Raw genomic sequence first — 19,912 nt, 5'->3', positions numbered from 1 at the left:
TGGGACTCCATGCTGCTTCGTGGAGCATCCATGTACCGGTTTTGTTGTTCAAGATTTTGGAAAATTGCTTCTAAAATCGAGTACTTCTTTACAACACGGAGTAAGGTCAGAAGTGCGTCCCAATTACCGCAAGGTTCTATCCTGGGCTCGGTGTTGTGGAACATCATGTATGACGGGGTCTACGGAGGTCTACGGAGAGTTGATCGAGGAGATCGAGTTGACGGCCGCGCAGTGTATACAAAAGGTCGAAGACTGGATGCGCTCCAGGAAACTGGAGCTATCGCATCATAAAATGGAGATCACGGTTGTGAAAAACCGCAAATCGGAGCAACAAGTGGTGGTCAGAGTCGCAGACTGCACCATCACCTCAAAGCGATCTCTGAAGCTCTTGGGAGTTATGGCCGACGACAAACTCACGTTTGGGAGCCACGTCGCCTATGCTTGTATTTAGAAGAACCTCGTCGATTATTGCGGCACTATTTCGTATGATGTCCAATAGCTCAGCGGTGTATGGCAGCAAGCAAAAACGTCTTGCCAACGTGGTTTGGTCCAGAGCTCTAGGTACTAATATTTACCGTGGCAAACTGTAAAATACCTACAGGCTCATGTGACTGAGGGTTGCGAGTGCGTACCGAACAGTGTCATATGACGCTATCTGTGCCTTGTCCGGCATAATGCTGTCATTACTGATTATGGATCTTGTTCGCCGTAACAGGTGCAACTAATTTCACAGAGCTACAATTTTGATTGTAAATTTTAATGATAAATTTCTATAAAAAAGAGTCAATCACTCTTTAGAGCATTAAAGTTCATTATTTTTCCAGCATAGCTTCCAAACATCATTGAACTATGGAATAGTGATTTAGTGTGCATAGAGATTTTTTTTACAAATTTTCTCCAACAGAATAACATAAACCAATTAACACACACGTACATAAAACTTTTATTCGCATATTTTGTAAAGGGAATATGAAATTTGTGAGTAATTTCGCAGCTGTAATCCTTTCAGATTTTTGTGCTCGCATTACAATAAACGAAAATGCCGTTATACAATCTCCATGCATGTCAGCCAAACCGGTATGCACTCAACGGTTTCACTCTGCAAGAAATCAATGAAGGTCATATAACATACAACGACAGATATTTTGAATCCGATTACGTACCGCGACACTAAGCTTCGAACGCAAATAGTACTTGGCAAGTATATCACCTGACGTGAAAATCAATATCAGATAACATTCATGTCAATGAATATTATCTGCCATTGTTGAATTTTCGCTCATATTAACTCATAATATAAAGTGGATAACATCACTCGGATACAGCAAAATCATTTAAATTAAAACATAATCACGCGTGCAAGATTATATTAAAGCTGGAAAGACGCCGCCAATCAGTACGGAGCCGTGGTTGGAAATGTACATCATATCATACTCTCGCGTATTTTAACAATTTCAAACGAAATTGTCCGAGAAATGCTGGAATGTAATGCGAACATTCTGGATTTTAATGAAGATTTGTATGTCTCCAAACGCTCATTTTAGAAATAACGTTTGTTTTGAAATAATCCAAATGGTTCTAATGAAGAGGAGAATGTGGGTATTCGGAGTAATATTAGATATTGATTTCTTGACGATTTCATAATATCCCGATAAAGGACAGAAATTTAGTAGCTCATGTAACAAGTTTCCTAGGAAAACTACTACTATCATTTGATTTTCAGCGAAACACCGATAACAGTTACTTCACATTTTATTTGCTCTTAAATCTATGTTGCAAAATAAAGTGTTCTATTCCAATTTACAGTTCAATCAGTTCAACCTCGATCAGGTGGCTGCCAGAATCTAACATCCATACCAAGGATGACGCTATTAAATATGCACTTCAAAAATAAATTTTACTGTTGAATCACAAAACGAAACAAAAATAGTCATTACGAAAAATAAATAAAGTAAAATAAATAGCCTTTTCATGACTGGCTGATAGTAAATAACCAAACTCGGTTCAATATCGTTCCCGCGCAGCAGTGAAAATCGCAAGCAATTCTGTACATTAATCATTCAAAGATGTTTACAAATGACTGAATAATTAATGAAAAGAATATTCGCACCTGCAATGTGGGCCGCGTTTTCTCCTAAGGGAACACCCACCTGTTGATTATTGCTCTCTAAAACCTTACCAACAAATTGATAGTTCAAGGTGCAGGAAATAGTTCAAGTTATCTTGGTTTATGTTTGTGTTATGCATGAATTATGTACGATTTTGTGTATCTAGAATCAAAACGTCGATACGTAAGTAATAGAGTGCCAATAAAAATCGATTTATCGAATATCGTTTAGCGGGAGGGCTAAAAAATTTTGTCTTCTCAAAAAAAATCCCCATGCAAAATTTCAACTCGATCGAACATCGGGAACACGTGCCTCAAAGCGATCAAAGTTTCAAATCATCCAGCTTAAAAAAGTCCCAGAAACTCGACTTTTTTTGTATTTTTCTCGACGTTTCTAAAACATTTGGCATCAAGAAATAATTTTTGATATCGACAAGTTCCTGAACTACTACCTGTGCATTATTTTCATCGGTCAAAAAGTTGAAACTTTGACCGCTTTGAGGTACGATTTCCCGATGTTCGATCGAGTTGAAATTTTGCATGGGGACTTTTTTCGAGAAGACGAAACTTTTGAGCCCTACAGCTAAACGATATTCGAAGGTCAATTTTTTTCATAAATCTCATTGGCACTCTAGTAAGTAGTTCTGAATGAAAAGTTGTCATCGTATTCAGTATCGTTCAAAAATTCATGCAATGTTCCTTTTTTTTAAACAAGGCTGTGATAAAATCAACTAACCAATACAGAACCCAGGCACAGTTTGCTCGAAATACCCACTTTCGTTTTTCTTGCTATTTTCTTACAAGGAAAATATACGTTGCAGATCATCGAAAACCGGACTCAAGACGAATAGTGTTATACTTCTAAATCCAGGACAAAATACTGGCCCCATCTTCTATGGCTCCCGTTTTTTGTTGTTTTTTTTTCTACTAGTGTACGCGCGCGTTTATGACACAGTAAAAGCTGTCTGAAAATTTTGATTATTCAATTTTTTGATCACTACTATAATGCATATTATAAGATCAGTCCGAATCAGTTGCACCGGTCGGTATGCGAAAAGCCAATCGGCAGGTGCCTTAGAAGATGTGGTTTACTTTAGGCTGTTACACTTTTGGGATTTTAAAATTTCGTTTCGATTTTTTTTACATGCAGCGAATAACTTTACCAATGTTTTTGTTTGTTTGTTTGTTTTTGACAAGGAGCTTTGCAGCGCTAATTGATTAGTATTCTAAGTTGCTTTCCGAAATTGTTTTTTGCAAAAATGAAAATTTTCACTGAACCGCTACAACGCTACATCGATTTTTTTTCTCTTTATTGAGTATTTTGTATCCTTTAGCCAAACATTTGATTAGATCTATTTGATTTTTACTGTTTAGTACAATCGCCGAAAAGAATGATTTTTTTTTACAATTTTAATATTTAAGGTTTCTCTACAGAGGGTTAGTTTATTCATGTTTTCATTTACACTTTTTCGTTTTGCAAGCTCGTAGTGAACAATTCTCTATACAAGTGTTTCTTTTTTTTTTACTTTAGCTCCTTCCTCCTGCTGTAATCTGGTTGATTTGACGTGTAAATAAACTGGCCAGTCTATTGTTTTCGATGGAATCAAGTGTCTGTGTGTCTGTGTATACTTATGCTCTGTACAATTATTGTTTTTTGCTATCTTGTTCTCTGTAATAGATTTAATAAAAATAGTTCTGTTCGTTTTGCTTGTATAAAAGTTAAACAATCTCCCGGTTGTGGCTGTACAATCGCCACAGGTGAACGGCAAACTAAAAAACGCGCAACTGCAAACGGCAAACGCCATCTTTGTATGACAATGAGTTGTAAAAATTCAATAGTTAGGTATATTTTAGTATTTATTTGTATGTGTGAGTGATCTTCCTGCTGCAATAATAATTAATTTAATTATTTCTTTAATAATATTGTATAATCGAAGGCAATATTTAGGTAATCCTCATCATTCATTTAGTTTACTCGATACTTTCCATTATTACTGCACACCATCCGTAGAGCATGAACAAGAGTGTAATTTTATTTAATCGACCGTAGTTCCGAATGAAGTGTATTTTTCTTTAGAAATTAGACGATGTACGTATTTTATCATATATTCATGCTGTATTTTTGCCACTGGAAACGCTGCAAAAAGCATTGTGGCGAAAGATATTCCACCATGCGAGTGAGACAAACTGACAAATACCGTTACTGTAGGCGTTAGTCCGTTGGCAGCGTTGCCAGTGATATTTTCCTACCCATAAATCCTTCACAAAACTCATAATTTAAGCTCTCTGTAGTTCCATGTAAAAAGTTGTAACAGTAGTAAGTAAGATGATATTTTCACTTGCTCGAAGCTACACGCTTAGTACAGTGATAAAAGTAATTTTGAATTTGAATGCCTTTAGTATTTTTTTTCTTGATAATTATGTGGGTAATATACATTGTTTTAAGTTCGATAAAATTTTGAATTTGGTCAAACATTACTACAGCCAAAATTCCTACTCCAAACGAAAACGCCAAAATTTACTCTGGTATTCTTTGCTAATACTATTTAATTTTAGATTGATTTTGATTATGTTATGTACTTGTATTTTTTTTGCTGGATACATCTAAACACTAGTTCCAAAATTGATTTTTTTTATACAAGACTGTTTACCAAACCTGTTATTCTGTATCGTGTCCGAAACTTATCCAAATTGCTAATAAGTTTTACCACTGTGCTGTTCTCGCTCATTATTCAAGATTTTTTTTCTCAGTTTTACCTCATCTTGTATAAAAATATAACTTTTCATTGCGACACCTAGAAGGTTGACCTCAGCTCCGGGGTGTTGTTGATAATTGTAGCTATTTACCTCTGACCTCACGATCGGGAAAAGGTTATTTTTCCTCGTTTTAGTCGACTAATACGTAAACCACCAACGTTAGCTTTAGATTTTCGTTCAATTTGATCTGTTATTCATTGTTCACCGAAAAGGTAAACACACCGTAATATAGTTTTCTATTGACTGCAACCCTTTCGATAAGAACTCACAATTTTAGTAGCACGAGAGTTACCAAAAAGGAAGGTTGAGTCGAAAACTGAATGTTTTTCTTTTATGTCGATGTGTTTTAATATTTGCTTTCAACGATTTGAGTTTATGGTCAAATTAAACCAGACTAACAAAACGTAAGATTTGCGGGATTTCTCGATTCATTAGGCTTAAGTTTATTGCAAAATCCTGAATGGTATTGAAATGCGGCAAATCAATTCATTTTGACATAACTTTCGTAAAATAGGGAAAAACGGCACCGTGAGATAAATATTATTACACAAGGATCGTAATCTGATGAAAACTTCTTCAATTATCAAATTCAAATTCTTCTAATAGAATAATACCAGAATTAATAGAAGAGTTTTGTCATGTTCATGTGTTGAAAAAAAAATATGATAGAATTAAATCAAACATTTACCATAACAAAATAAAACAGTCAAAATACTGAACGGTAAAACCAACAAAACAATCTGTGGACTTATCAATAAAATCAACTTAGACAAGAGCCGTTTAAAAAAAAATATATAAACAAATGTTGACCTATTTCATGTGGCCGTGCTAAAAGACCACAGTTTGAACGCTGCCGGAAATAATTCCGCTGTGTTACCTCATTAGCGAAAATATAGAAACGAAACGAACCGTGCCGTTGTGATTGGTTAACCGCTTTTCAGATAACATTCGTTCCGCAGTTGTCATTATCTTTCCTCGACAAACCTCCTCATCAGCGTCAGAATCCTCTGATATAAATTTAATTATTAAACATACTATACATAAATTTCACTGAATATTTTACCATGTTAATTAGATAATACGCGTACCGTGCATAATAAGGATCGCTTCGCCTACCGGACTGCCATTGGAGAAAAATTCATTGGGTCCTTCTGAATTTCACAATTTGGAATTTTACTCTGTTGGCTTCTCTTTTTTTTTGTTCAAAGTATCTAACTACATATGCCCAAATTATTATTTTCTTCGATTTCTTTTTTTTTTTTGCTTTACCAGCGGAAACTAAACAAGCAAAAATATGTTTTCAACTTTATTTTTTTAGCAATAGTTTTTACGTTTGTCCACTAATCGTAACACCCTAATTTTATCGCTCCACTAGTTGGGAACCGGTCCGGCTGGCACAATTCCATGCGGCTGACGATAATGATAATGATGAAACATGCATACCGAGTAATTAAAATTAAAGTTAGCGATTGATGCCCGATGGATCCTTTTTAAGCCGCAGCTAGTGATGCACTCGGTTGTCGGTTCGTATTCAGTGTGTGCATTTTGGTTAGAGGTTGAACAATCGATGAAGCAATAAAATGTCAGCAGCGAAATACAATTACGCCCTTTTTTCCGGTTCCTACTATAAAATTAATTTTATCAGCATCGTCGCCTATCAAAATTAGTACCTTTGAATTGACCAATTATAAAGTACATTTGGTTTGGTAATCAAGGTTGAAATTATCTACAAAGACTCCATTTGCTGCATATATTGAGCTTGTAACCAGTAAATTCGAAAAACCGATTGCTTTTGACCAGCTTGATTTGAATATGAAAACAAAAGATGATGCTTTTGATAATCGTTTTATGGAATGAATAGGAAACACATTCATGAAATGGCAAATCTGTCTTGAGATAACTAGCGTAAGTGATACTCCTTTCATATTCATAGCAGAAAAAATAACAGTCATTCATAACAGCACTCAGTAATGAGTCAATAGACACGCAAGTAATATTTCACACGAGAAAGCGTAATCCATTTAGCACTTGAACAAATTGCTTCTCCGTCTTGCTGCGTGCAAGGTTTGTACGATATACATCATCGAACAGAAACGAATCGTTCACTCTACGCAAGATGGACGATCGACACTCGAAGAGTAGTAATTGAGTGAGTTCGACGATATGCTTATCATCGCAATAAGAGAATCATTTTTTAAATTTTTCGATTAAAACAGTGAACAATTTAATAAATGCTAAATATAAATGCTTAGGAAATAAAATCTTAAAATATAATGATATTCTCAAAGACTGTAATTAAACTGAAACTAAAAGTGGGTTCACAGTGCCCCTGGGTGCACTTCAACTGCAAGTCGCTCAAGAGCACACCAAAAAAAGGTAATAATCGTTTCTTCTCAGAGAATCACCGGATATTGATATTCTCATGACAACTGCTACTTCTCATAACTACTGCTCTTACACTGATGAGTAAATCAATGCACTTGCCCGACGAGAGCAGCAAATCGTATGTAATCGGAGAGCTTGTAGAAAAGCACTGTGGTGGATTCAGAAATATCTCCCCTAAGCGATAATAAATTGAGGTGAGTTTTCTCACACGAAAGAACGTTACGCACAGAAACTACATAACAAAGTTCACTGCAGTGCTTTTAAAGTGTTTTACTCGAGCATTTATCAAATAAGGGGAACATCTAGGTAGGAACGCAGATTGCGTTTTTTATGTCGTTCGAGTTTGATCAAACTAATTTCTACTTTTACAACGACTTTTTACTCGTCAACATGCATGTTCAAGTGTGCGTAGATCAACGATATTAGAAAAATCTGCTTGTAAAACAGCCTGAAGCGATCAAATATCTTATAATCTTATATGAGTGTTTCCGGAATTGGGATGATACTTAGATACCGGCTCCAGCTGTCATTTTAATATCAAATATGAAGGCTTTCGGTTTCTGTGAAACTTACAAAATTGCCAAGCAATCATACTGGCATACCAGCCAGTATGATTATTTCCGAAAACTAAATTATATTCAAAACTGAAGGAATCAATGCCAGACGTCATTTTGAAATCCGAAAATCTTCCGGTTTCAGTAAAATTGCCAAATACATTCCAGTATGGCTTTTCTATCTGTACGTTAAAAGAAAAATTATGTTGATATTGGGGGCGTTAACAAATTCCCAGCCGCTAACGGAGCCTGTGAATATCTGGCACCATTCCACAATATTCTAGCCTTCTGCGCTAGGCTACCGTAACACGCAAAGGACCCTCTTCTTTAGGGCAAACTCTTTGGATCCAAACTGGATTCTGATATAAACATACAACAAACTTCAAACCCGAGCCCCGAGGCAACCTTACTCTGCCAGAGCAAGTAGAGTTAACAAGCTCCATGGCGTGCAACCCTAAAAGGCCGCAGGCAACAAGCAGAACCGAGGAGATGGAACTGGAGCAGGACTTCAACCTCAACAGCGAAAAGCTGGATGGACGGTTTCATCACTAATCCTTGGTTCAGAAGACCACAATTATGATCGATTATCCGAACTAAGACTTGTTCGACATTTTGCATATCGGCATTTTTTGAATTATTGAGGCTTTGAATGCATGGAACTGTGTCATTTTTATTATTTGATAGGTAATTCTTACGCCGATAATTAAGAATTGTGAATAGGGTAAATGAGTTCAAATGATACGATGCAAATTGCTCTCAAAAACAATTTACATTTGTTTAAAAAATAACAAACCAATCAAATAATGGCCAGTTTACTACCGGAAGGTATTCGGGATTACTAATAGAAATTGATATAGATACTTAGATGCTTCAGGTGGCATATGATTTTTGCACGCATCATTCGCAGACGATCGCGGTGTTTGAATCGTTCGTTCGCTTTTGTAACGAGCTAGCTTCGCGCGCAACATCGTTCAATTCCGTCAATTACCATGGAGACATGATAACAACGCTCTGTTTTCATCGCATTCGTAGTGATTCACAAATAAACTCGGTCTCGGTCTGACCGTTAAGCCTGAGATTGCTCACCCGTTGTTTTTATTTTGGCGTGTTGCAAATCGGAGTGCATTTGTCAAATTCAAGCTCAAGAGCGTGTTATAGTTTATGCCCAAAATATGCCGAATATGGCATGCCGTGGAATCACATGTGTGCCTAGCTCCTGCTATCTTTACTGTTGGAATAAAGCAGTCTAAAACCGAAAAAATCATGCATTTTAATATTTACCTACTATACAAACCAAATTCTTCTTATGTGTTGGCTTAACTCGCTTCCAAATATGAGAATAAAAACTATTGTATTCCATTCAAGTAAATTTCGCACATTTGTGTGTGTTCCCAAGAGCCTTCTAATGGTTTATTGGTTTAAATCAGATCCGCATCGTGTGATATAATGTGCCTAACTCCAATAGCATGATACTGTGTAAATCGGTTTCAAATCAGTAAATTTTAGAAATTTTGTGCTCTATTGAAATACACCATGCACACCTGTGCGCGGCCCCAAAGACATTGATAATGTCTCTTGGTCTAAACCAGTAACAAATATAAGTAGGGGAGCTGCGTAGCCGCAAGGTTACAGAGTCCGCTTTGTCAAGCGGATGGTCGTGGGTTCGAATCTTAGTAGTACCAGGCCATCCGATGTCAAAAAGGACTTAAGCATGGGTTTATTCTCAGGCTCCCCACCAGTTACCCTTCCTTTACGCTGAAATCTACAAATACCTCTGCGTGACTTCCTCTTAACAAAAAATAAGTCCCTCTTATCAATAAAACTGGCCAGAAGGACGCACGACGAAACTTCTCCAGGGAATTATAATTGGTGATATTTGGCAAGAAGAACGAGTATCGGTATAGTAGAACAGTAAGCGTGTAAGGAAGAGTAGCACATTACACACAAGCACTGATGAACAATAATAATAAGCATACCACTTCTCAATAGAGGTATTGCTATTAACAGAAGTGCGGGATACAGCAGACACCCGGGCATATCTCACAATAGATCTACGATTCTGGTCGCAGTGAGGAAGCCCATACAGGAAAAAAAACCAATATAAGTAACCTAATACTGCTTCCCCAGTCAGCCGGCTGAATGAAGAATAAATCAAAAATAGCTAAATAGAGACTCGTAGGAGTTATATGTATGATCGCATCATTTATCAAAGTGAATCCTGATCCAACGAGCCCTTCCCTACTAACAAAAGCCTCCTTCCTGTGACCTTTGTGGAGATGCAGAGGTTAACACGGTCTCCAAATAGAAACGGTTACACTAACATCCCTTCCCTCTTCCCACCTGATTGCAAGGACGTGGCCGGCGTCGTTACTGATCCTCCCAACCCCATTCAGTTGATTCATTGTGCAATTTTACTGATTCGGATCAATCACGGAGTGCATCGATTGATATGTGCAGTCAGTCAAGCTAAGATAAGCTAAACTTTGGTTCAGAAGACCACAGTTCAGAAAAAACCGCAAAGCCAAGGCCACTCACGCGGGGAGGCCGCAAACTTAGTACGTCAACCAGTCGACCAGACGAATCGAGCAGTGAAAAGCTCCGGGACTTGGCATGCCCGAAATCCCCTGCACCGCGACAAACGACAGGGATAACGTATAGGAAGATGCTGGAGGTCACAAGCATGTCAAACACATCAAACGACTACCCAGCCTCCCAACTTACCCCTGAAACTGTTCGCGACGCCATCCTGGACTGCATTGCGGACCATGAATCACCTGCCATCAGGCCCAAGTTTAGGTGCTACCGTCTAAAAAACGGAATCCTACAACGACACCGTTAGGTGGGTGGAGACTATGGCGTCTTCTCTCGAACCGAGGGAGTGTCATGTCTTGCGCACGAAGGACCTGCCAAAGACCCTAAGATTACTAGTACCCTATGACAGTGGATACCACAAATGAGAGAATTCTCCGTCTACTCCAACACAAAACGACGGTTTCTCCACACGCGCATGGCGGGTATGTCATCGCAACTTCACTGGAAAGACTGTTGAACTGATGGTGGAGCTAGATCAACAGTCTGCTAACTTAATAGCGGCACAGAGGTTTCTGCTGAACTACAAGTACGGCAAAGCACGCATGCGCCAGGTTGACAGAAAGTCTCTAACACAGGCCCGAAAGGCTCTGGTGCTAAGACAGGAAAGGTACGTCGGAAAACTCCCTCAGGGCGTACACCGCTACCACCTGCACGATGCACGTCGCCGAAAACTCGAAAGAGGGGTAAGCGTAAGCATCTGACCAGTCGTGACTCTCAAACCCAAGCAACAATTGAAACATAACAAAAATATAAATTGTGATCATTAGTTGCACTAATGAAATTCCGAGGTTTTAAGAAACATTTTTTATTACTACGATGAAATTTTAAAGAAACAAGCAACAACTAAAGTTGCATCGCTGCTTCAAAAATCTTCACACCAACAACGTAATTCGCAAGGTTGGATTTGTTGTTGAAACGTGTAAACGGCATTTGAAAACCTAACCTTCACTGAATAGATCTAGTGGGTGGAGCATATGGGTTGCCAACGTGATGCTTGCGAGATACAAAAAACAAACACACAAAAATACTTCTAAAAGTTGCTGTCATGTTCTGAAGCCATGTAACAGCAACTTTTGATTGTTTGCCTTATATTTGTTTTTGAGATGAGGTTATTTACTGCGTTGTAACTTTTGGGTACTTGGACTAGAAGTCGTTCAAAAAGTGTGGGTCTCTAAAACGAAATGTGATAAATTACTTTGAATTTCATTATCACGCTGAGGTACTGATGAATTGAAGAAGCAAAATTAAAACTGGTACGGTCCATTAGCATGATAAGGGAAGCAATATTTAGAACTGAGTCATGAACTTGCAAGTGTTTCTACAGCAAATGACGTAAACAGTACAAACGAGAAAAGTAAACAGAAATTGATAACTGGAGTTGAATCCCCAAGTTTCTGGAAATCATCAAAGATAAATCGCTATACAGACAACCTCTTTCCATTCTGACCATTGGCCATTTTACAATCTTACCACAACGCCATGAAGTTTCTATTGCGCCCTAGTTGCTGCTACGATGCATCTTCGTAGCTGAAATTTTACCATGCAGCATTTACCATGTTGTTATCAAATTCCATGCATTAGTTCATACACGTTGCGGTTTCATTCTTGAAACTTGTGTTGAAACAACGAAAATGTTGCAATTGGCTCCACCTCCTGCGCTTTTTTTGTCATTGTATAAAAAAATGAGATGTAACTGCAACTTAATTTCGCATAAGAATTTGTTGCTGTGATGCACAAAGTTCATGAGCGAAACAAATTTTGCTGCTTGGGAAGCCGCATACCGCCGCCTAAACGTGAGAGTCGCACTTCTGTCGCCTACCGTCTGCTGCAACGGGAGCCTGTTGCTTAGGTTACGCAGTCAACCCAACCCAGCATCACCGGTGATGCAACCGTCCGCCAATCGGAACTCAACTAGATCCGATGAAGGACGCATCGTGAACTTCGTGAGCAGCATACGCTGCGTTCAGGGGATTCGCCGTTCTTTGCAGGAAATTCTTCAAGGATCAGCTATCCGTAGCGCTCATCCGGGAACCATGGGTCCACGACCCATGGCTTAACCTTGGCTTAACCAACGCAAAAGGTAAGTTGATCTATTGCAGTCGAATCCCAACGACTAACGGCGCCCAAGAGATGGTCGTTGCCTCCGCTTACTTCCCGGGGGACGTGGACGACATATCGCCATCCGAAGCCACAGCGCTTGTGGGGTACTGCCGAAGCATCAACAAGCCACTCATCGTTGGATGCGATGCCAACGCGCACCACACAGTCTGGGGCAGCTCGGATATCAACACACGAGGTGAGTACCTGTTTGAAAACCTTACTTATGTTAATATATGGAATGTAGGGAACGAGCCAACATTCAAACACGAAGTATTAGATCTCACTCTATGTAGCGACTCGATAACGGAGAAAGTTGGAAACTGGCATGTCTCTGATGAACCCAGTTTAAAAGACCAAAGACACATCAGATTTGACGTCGATATAATCATCGACATAGTTTTTGGCGGTGTCATGCACTTTATATTGTGTGAAAATGTAGGGTTTTATGCCTCAAAATCATCATTTGCGAAAAGTGTGACTTTCTTATTTCATTCAAAGAAAACTGCAGCTAAAGCGCATCGAGAGTTGAAAATAGAGTACGGAAATGCTGCTCTCAGTGAAACATAATTTTAATTTTGACAACTGTCCGCGTGAAAGAAGACCGAATATCTTCAAAAACACTAAAACTAGAGTAATAAGGATCCATGCCAAACGCAGGAACAGCTTGCTTTGGTATCAGGAGTTACCCGTCAAGCCATTTCCAGGTGGTTGTATGATTTGAAACCAAGGGACGTTAAGCGTTGTTTTTTCGCTTATGAACAAATGCTTCAGCGACAAAAGGTAGGGTTTTCTTCATCGTATCTTGACGGGTGAGGGAAAATGGATTCCTTACAGCCCGGAGATGCTCCAACATGTGGTGGAACCAGGTTGGTCTTATTTATTATAAGCTGTTGAATTATTGGGATTAGCCGAGTACTACGCCACAATATGAGTAGGAACACAATACAGCGATTGTACTGCATGACAACGCTCGGTCTCATACTGTGAAGGTCGTTAAGACTTACATAGAAATGTTCGAATGAGAATTCGAACCTCCGGTTATTACGTTTTTCGTTCGATGGCACATTGTCTGGCTGATCAGCAGTTTTGCTCATGAAAAGTCTCAAAAGGCGAACACTTTTATCGTAACGACATTCGAGTTCTGCCAGAAAGATGGGACGAATTTGTAGCTATATATAACTATTTTTTCATAGTAAAGTTTTATTTTTATTAAAAAAAAAAACAGCGATAACATAGTTACGCGCCTAATATAAGATGTGGAATGACGTGAATGTGGAGTAAACTGTATTAATGAGACAGTGGAATATAAGAAATGATTTTTTATTTTGAACACCAAGCAACATCGGCAACGTTCAACTTGTTATTTACCGTAGATTACCATTCTTATACCCATCAGTTTAAATATACACTGACCGAGGCTTGTAAATGGTCAGCATTTTTATTTGATTTCGCTTCCTTAGCATGCGTCACAGTAGGCTTCCGATCTTAAATGTAAAACAACCGTCGCCTCTCAAACAAAGAACAGAATGGTCATTCGATACTCGCGCTTCGAAGAGAAGCACACTGTCATTCGTTTGGCGATGTTATTTTGGCCTGTTTCTGTCTACTTCGTTCTAGAGTAATTGTTCCATTATTCATCTCATTAAGCCGATATTCACGAAGAATGCACGGATTAAACACCAAATTTTCACGAAATCATTGAACAAACAAACAAAATACGCCTACGTGCTCTTATGGAGTCGCCCAGCATTGTATATTTAGTAAACTTAGCTAGATTTATCCTGAATTTGGTTAAACAAACCATTTTTCACAACGCTTCCATAAAAAGCAAAGCCTTGGTGCTACATTCCGATTCGGAACTTGACCTTCTGTTTACTATACACAGACTTCACAGCCAACCTTTAAGTGTACAGGACAATTGCGGGGCTAGCGCTACGTACAACGCTTCCATATCCATCTCAAAACTTGAATCACTGCTCAATAATTCATCTGACGACGCCCCCATATTCATCACACTGTTAATCATGAATGAATCACATTATCATGAATGAACCTAGCCGCAGCCCGTCGTAGTAGGTTACCTAGATATCCGCTGTAGTTGTTACGTGCAAAATTGGTAACCTAGGTAACCACTACAGTGCTGCAGATTTATGTCGATTATGTCGGAATAATTCAACATTTTCAGTATGATTTGTTCGTATAAACAGAAACTGATTCGGTAACTTTTGATTTTCTTCAACGCAGTGAAAACAGATGAAAATACATACAGTTGAAATTTGGGAATTGTAAAAATTCATCTCATATATTTCTGCTAATTCAAGCTTGTTTTAGGAAATTTGAGGTGAACATTTCAAAGATTAAAGTATTCTTAGTGTAGTGAGTGATTTTGTTTAGTGATTAAAATAAAAAGTGGTCTGCTAGTGATGAAAAAAAACTTTGGTTGGCTGCTGAACGAGTCCCGTTGTAGCCGTTTAGAGCAAAGCGCGGATTTTGTTTTCTGAGGTAGGTAATTGAAATAAATGAATTTTCGAGTGCAGATGCTCGACTATAATCTCAAATTTAGAGCTTTTGAAAGAGTTTTTGGGGATTTTACTTTATGAGAAATCTAAAGTGAACTAGAAGAATCTATTCCATGGATCAGTAGATTGGTTTAGTTAAAAATAAGCGTTTTTTCCTGTTTTCAATTGTGTTTTCATGTTGTGTTAGACGAATATATGGGCTGAGATGAATAATGGAACAGTTCTGCTATTTATATTGAGAAATATTATCACAATATCAATGATATAAATAATTTCCAAAATCTCCACACACAACGTGCGTAATTCTCATTTCTAGAAAAAATATCAAAATACGTTTGGGGAAAAAAGCGTCGTTGTAACGAGTGCTCGTTTGACATGTTTATTCAAGATACTATTTAGACAGCGAGCCCTGCAACCATCAGAGGAAAAAAGACAATTATCGCAGTGAAAAGTGGTTCTACCGTGACCATTTACAAGCCTGCCCTGACCTTCTCATACACACATACATTGATTATGGTTAGCAATTGCTCACACAATCCACAGCACCCAGCAAGGATTTATAAAACTAGGTTAAATGAAGATGTTTTTTATTTTGAAAGACCATGCACTCGCTTGGAAATGAGTTGGAGTGTAAATCTTAAAACCGAAGCGAGCTGTTCCTGAGTTTGGCATGAGTCCTCGTTAAGCAATGCCTCCGATTGTGCGTTTTCGAAGGTTTTTGATCTCTTTTCACGCGAACAGTCCTCAACATCAAAAATACCGTTTTTTAGCGGCGGAACCAATCACGGCACAGTGTCTCGCTTAGAACAGCATTTTCGTGAACTTTAATTACCTCTTGATGCGCTTCAGCCGCTGTTTTGTATGGATGAAATGCCAAGTATTTTGAACATTTTTTTATACAAATTTTTAATATTACCCGATACGTGTTTTTTATTAATGACGATTTGCCAGCAATTTGATCTAATTACATGGGTCTATCCCAGAGCTCATTCGCAAACCCCTTCGTTGTAATAGCTACCCTGCCCAAAATGCTAAAAAGTAGATTTTTGTAGATAGCATGAGTCACATAAGCTCCAACTTTATGTAACGGGTAAAACTATTTCTCAAGTTTTGTCGTATAAATATCTTAATGTCTGTACGCAAAAGTTTGAGTCTTAATCAATTATTGCTTTCTTTCAATTCGCGCAAAAATTGTGCGTAAAGCATAACAAAATGATTGTTACTATTAACACAAGTTCCAGGAGTTGCTCTCGTTAATATCAATCCTCGTATCGTCTTGATTTCCCCGTTTTTTTTACTTGTTCCTGCTTACTTATTACTAAATTGACAATTTTGTACACTTACTAACGATTTTAAATTATAGTCCATACGAACTAAAGCACAATTTTCAAAAGTACCCAAATTAAATTAACACTCGATGTTTTTAAAATGCAAATGTGTAAAACTTAAACACTGAGGCGCTTTTAAAATACCGAATTATTAACCCACCTCACAATCACCTTTACACAAAAAAGAGCTTAGCTATATTTCCGAAGCTGCTTTGTACTTCATAACTCCACTCAATACGTATCCCAGCGTTTTCGAAAAATTTCATCATAGATCCACCGGTTCTCAATGCATACCTAACATTCATAATTTCCGAAAATGTAATTCAATTTATTTTCCTAACCGAACGAAGTCCTAAACTAACTAAATATAGGATTGTTTTGAGATATTCTCAACAAATCTAAAGGTTTTTGTTTCGTTTTCTTTCTTCTGGATTGTATTCTACCCTTTATCCTGCCGCCTGCCTATTAGTTACTTAATGAGTTGAAACCATTGCAAATTGTAAAATAACCTGCAGCGAAATGATTGCTCGAATTTTGGATCTCAAAAACTTAGAGGCAAAAAATGGTACACTTAAACTATTACCCTAAATTTGCAAATTGGTCGCTTCCTTAATCTGACAAATTACCCTAATACAATCACATAATAAAATATTATTTATTGCTCCGAAGTGCGATTTCGCCCGTAATATAACCGTAATAATGTGTATCTATACTTTCCAACGCTTTTAATCCGTACGGCTTTGTGTGGCAATTAAAAAGTAGTCGCTCGTAAATGTGCGGTCAGTCCGCTTTAAATAATTTGATCATGATTTGCGATTAAAGTTAATCACAGGAAATAATCTAGTCGTCAATGGGTTTAGGGTGAGGGAATAAAAAGGGGTGACAGCATAAAAACGTTCCATGGTGTGATGGTAATTGCACCGGATTGAACTGCAATAATCTGTTGGGTGCTCTCGGAGCAATCTGATTTTCCTGACATGTTCGGTAATTCTCGAGAGCAACCATGTTTTATGTGCTCCACAATGCAATGTATGCTTCTGTAACCCAAATGAAACCCTATCGAAACAGGTGACGAACGATAATATCATTTAATTTGGTTTTAATTCAACAGTTTGGCCAGGGCGATTACGACAGGATTACCATGCAAACCAAACGGCAGGGCATGGTTACGGAAAATTCTCATTAATTAGCCTTCAAATGCAAACTGCGCTCGATATACGTGTAGTAATCGTAAATTGGTGAGTACATTCATTTATTCTTGGTTACCGTTTGCTAAATGGCAATGTAAAACGACAACAATCTGCAATTGCCGGTGATACTGGTTATTGAGCGTGTATAGCTGCAGCTGACGGTGTCAATTGAAATTGCCAATTGTCATGTTGAAGATATAGCACCTGGTAATTTTGTTATTATGTAAAACCGACAAAATATAGCGCAAAAAAATAAACTTTCAAATGTTCTTATTCAAAGAGTATATTGAAGTTTTTTAACTACTAGAAGCAAGCCAACGCGTAATTCAAATTCAAAGGTTTTAGAATTAAATCAGTGGGAAATTTGCAACGAAATGAAATTTGGTAACATTGAATTTATAAAAAATGTTGAACGGTAACCAAGCGCCTCCATTGTGATGTGCAGTAATGGAGTCGCGTGGTATTTTATTTTCTTGTAAAATACTCAAACTTCAGAACAAACCCAATTAATGCACGCTTTGAATATATTTCAATCATGAATTTATTTTAACTTTATTGCAGTCATCTGATTATGACTGAAAAATTACATGATTTTGGAGAAAAAGTTGTATCCGCAGATAACGTTCCAATCTAAATTAAATCAACCATCACACCATGGATTGTGGCCGTCAATTATTATTCATACCCGTTTATGCATAACTAAGCAAATAATAGTAATAATAAGAATAAATCGAAAAGCTGACGGTCAACTCAAAACAAGACAAATGATATTATCATAAAACGTAACGGGAGCAAACGGAACAATGATAGTATGTTAACTGAAAATCATTTATTAAAACATAAACTTAATTGTAACCAATCAAAAATTATAAGACTACACAAATCAATTTTCGAAACTTCAACTGCAGCAATAATATATTGTTATAGGGTCTGTTTTCATTTATATCTAGGTACAAAAAAACTGCAGTAGGTACGGTGCGTTACACTGCAACCCCCGTTGAACTTTATCCCTCTGCAAATGATACCGCCTTTCTCGCACCCCGATGAGTTTAATTATTTGCTTGTTTTGTTTTCTCCTAACTGCAATTTGGACGTGTAGTTCCTTTTTATATTTGTTGTAACTTTTGCTTAGTAACTCTGATAGGAATAATGATAAAGTAGTGTGTATTTGCTTGTCGTAAAAATGGTTTCTGTTTCTTCTGTTCTTTTGTTCTTCTTTTGATTATAAACTGCTTTGCAATACAACTTTGTGTACAAAATAATTCTGCTCCTCATATGAATGTGAGTGTGTTCGCTGAACCAACCCACCGGGAAGAGAATCTCTGCAGCAGCAGCTACCACTCTCATATTTGTTTGAGGTTATTCGTTAATATTTGTTGTGTTCTTTATGTGTAACACAAAACTGGTCAACTGAATTGTTTGTTTATTGTTTTGCTATTTAAGAAATAAAAGTATCAATATTAAATTCACTATTTATAAAAGGCAACAACTGTTTCCGGCACCGCCTGCAGCCGAATTCTTGCACACATGAATAACTATTTCCTGTGATACTGCTTGATACATTTGTAGCTATTGTTTTTCTGCTTAATAGCTAGTCTGTTATACATTTCTTATATATCTCTGTGTAAATTTGTAGTGAGAATGGCTTTCAACTGCTGCAAAGATACCCCTGCTATTGGTTCCAGCTTTTGTTATTATTCGGAAGAAACATGAAAATATTCTCGTATAAATATATCATAAAGGCTCTTGGTGAGTGTTTATCTTTGTATCATAAATCAATATTTCATATTTCAGCAACAGTAACTTGTTGTAAGTTAATTCTTATCATCATCTTATTTATTTTATTTCTTCAATGCGCAACGGTAAATCCACCGTAACACATACTCTTCTAAATTAGTGTCTATGATAACCATCGATTAGAAAATTTTAAACACAACAAAAACTGACAGATTCAAAAAATAAACATTTAGTTTGGAAAGAGAAAATTAAATTTAAATATTCAAAAAAAAAAGAAACAACCAACACCAAAAAAATATCGAAAACAAATGCTTCATAGTTGTATTATAATTTTTTATAGCAAAATGAAATTACTATCGCCGGAAAAAAATTGGCTGTTTGCGAAGCTTTATCGCGCTGTCTCTAACGGAAACGTCGCTTCTTACCGTGCTTTTTGTTACCCTTGGAAGCTTTGCGCTTTTTACCGCCCGCCGTTGATGCCGATGGAAGATCACCGTCCAGAGCACTGATATCACCGAAGCTGGTTACTTCGTCACCCAGTGTGCCTACGAACGAACGAGAAAAAGTTCAGATAAAAGCTTGCGACTTTTACTTCACCAAAAAGGTAAGCATGCGTATTGCACATTCACGCTGAACTTGCACA

At 37.5% G+C, this 19,912-nt stretch overlaps 1 protein-coding gene across 1 annotated transcript in view; it reads right to left on the bottom strand.

The window, feature by feature from the left end:
• Window positions 1-4,439: 4,439 nt before the first annotated feature.
• LOC129726846 (neuroguidin) overlaps window positions 4,440-19,912 on the bottom strand; it is an 81,707-nt gene continuing 66,234 nt past the window's right edge. Inside the window, exon 4 of the mRNA XM_055683994.1 lies at window positions 4,440-19,814. Within this exon, the coding sequence (XP_055539969.1) occupies window positions 19,672-19,814 (143 nt within the window). The 3' untranslated portion in view covers window positions 4,440-19,671. The remainder of the gene's footprint in view (window positions 19,815-19,912) is intronic.

This window comes from Wyeomyia smithii, chromosome 3, assembly GCF_029784165.1.
Source record: "Wyeomyia smithii strain HCP4-BCI-WySm-NY-G18 chromosome 3, ASM2978416v1, whole genome shotgun sequence".
Taxonomy (NCBI): domain Eukaryota; kingdom Metazoa; phylum Arthropoda; class Insecta; order Diptera; family Culicidae; genus Wyeomyia; species Wyeomyia smithii.
The sequence above is the reverse complement of the archived record's forward strand: the minus strand, read 5'-3'. Positions and strand labels throughout refer to the sequence as shown.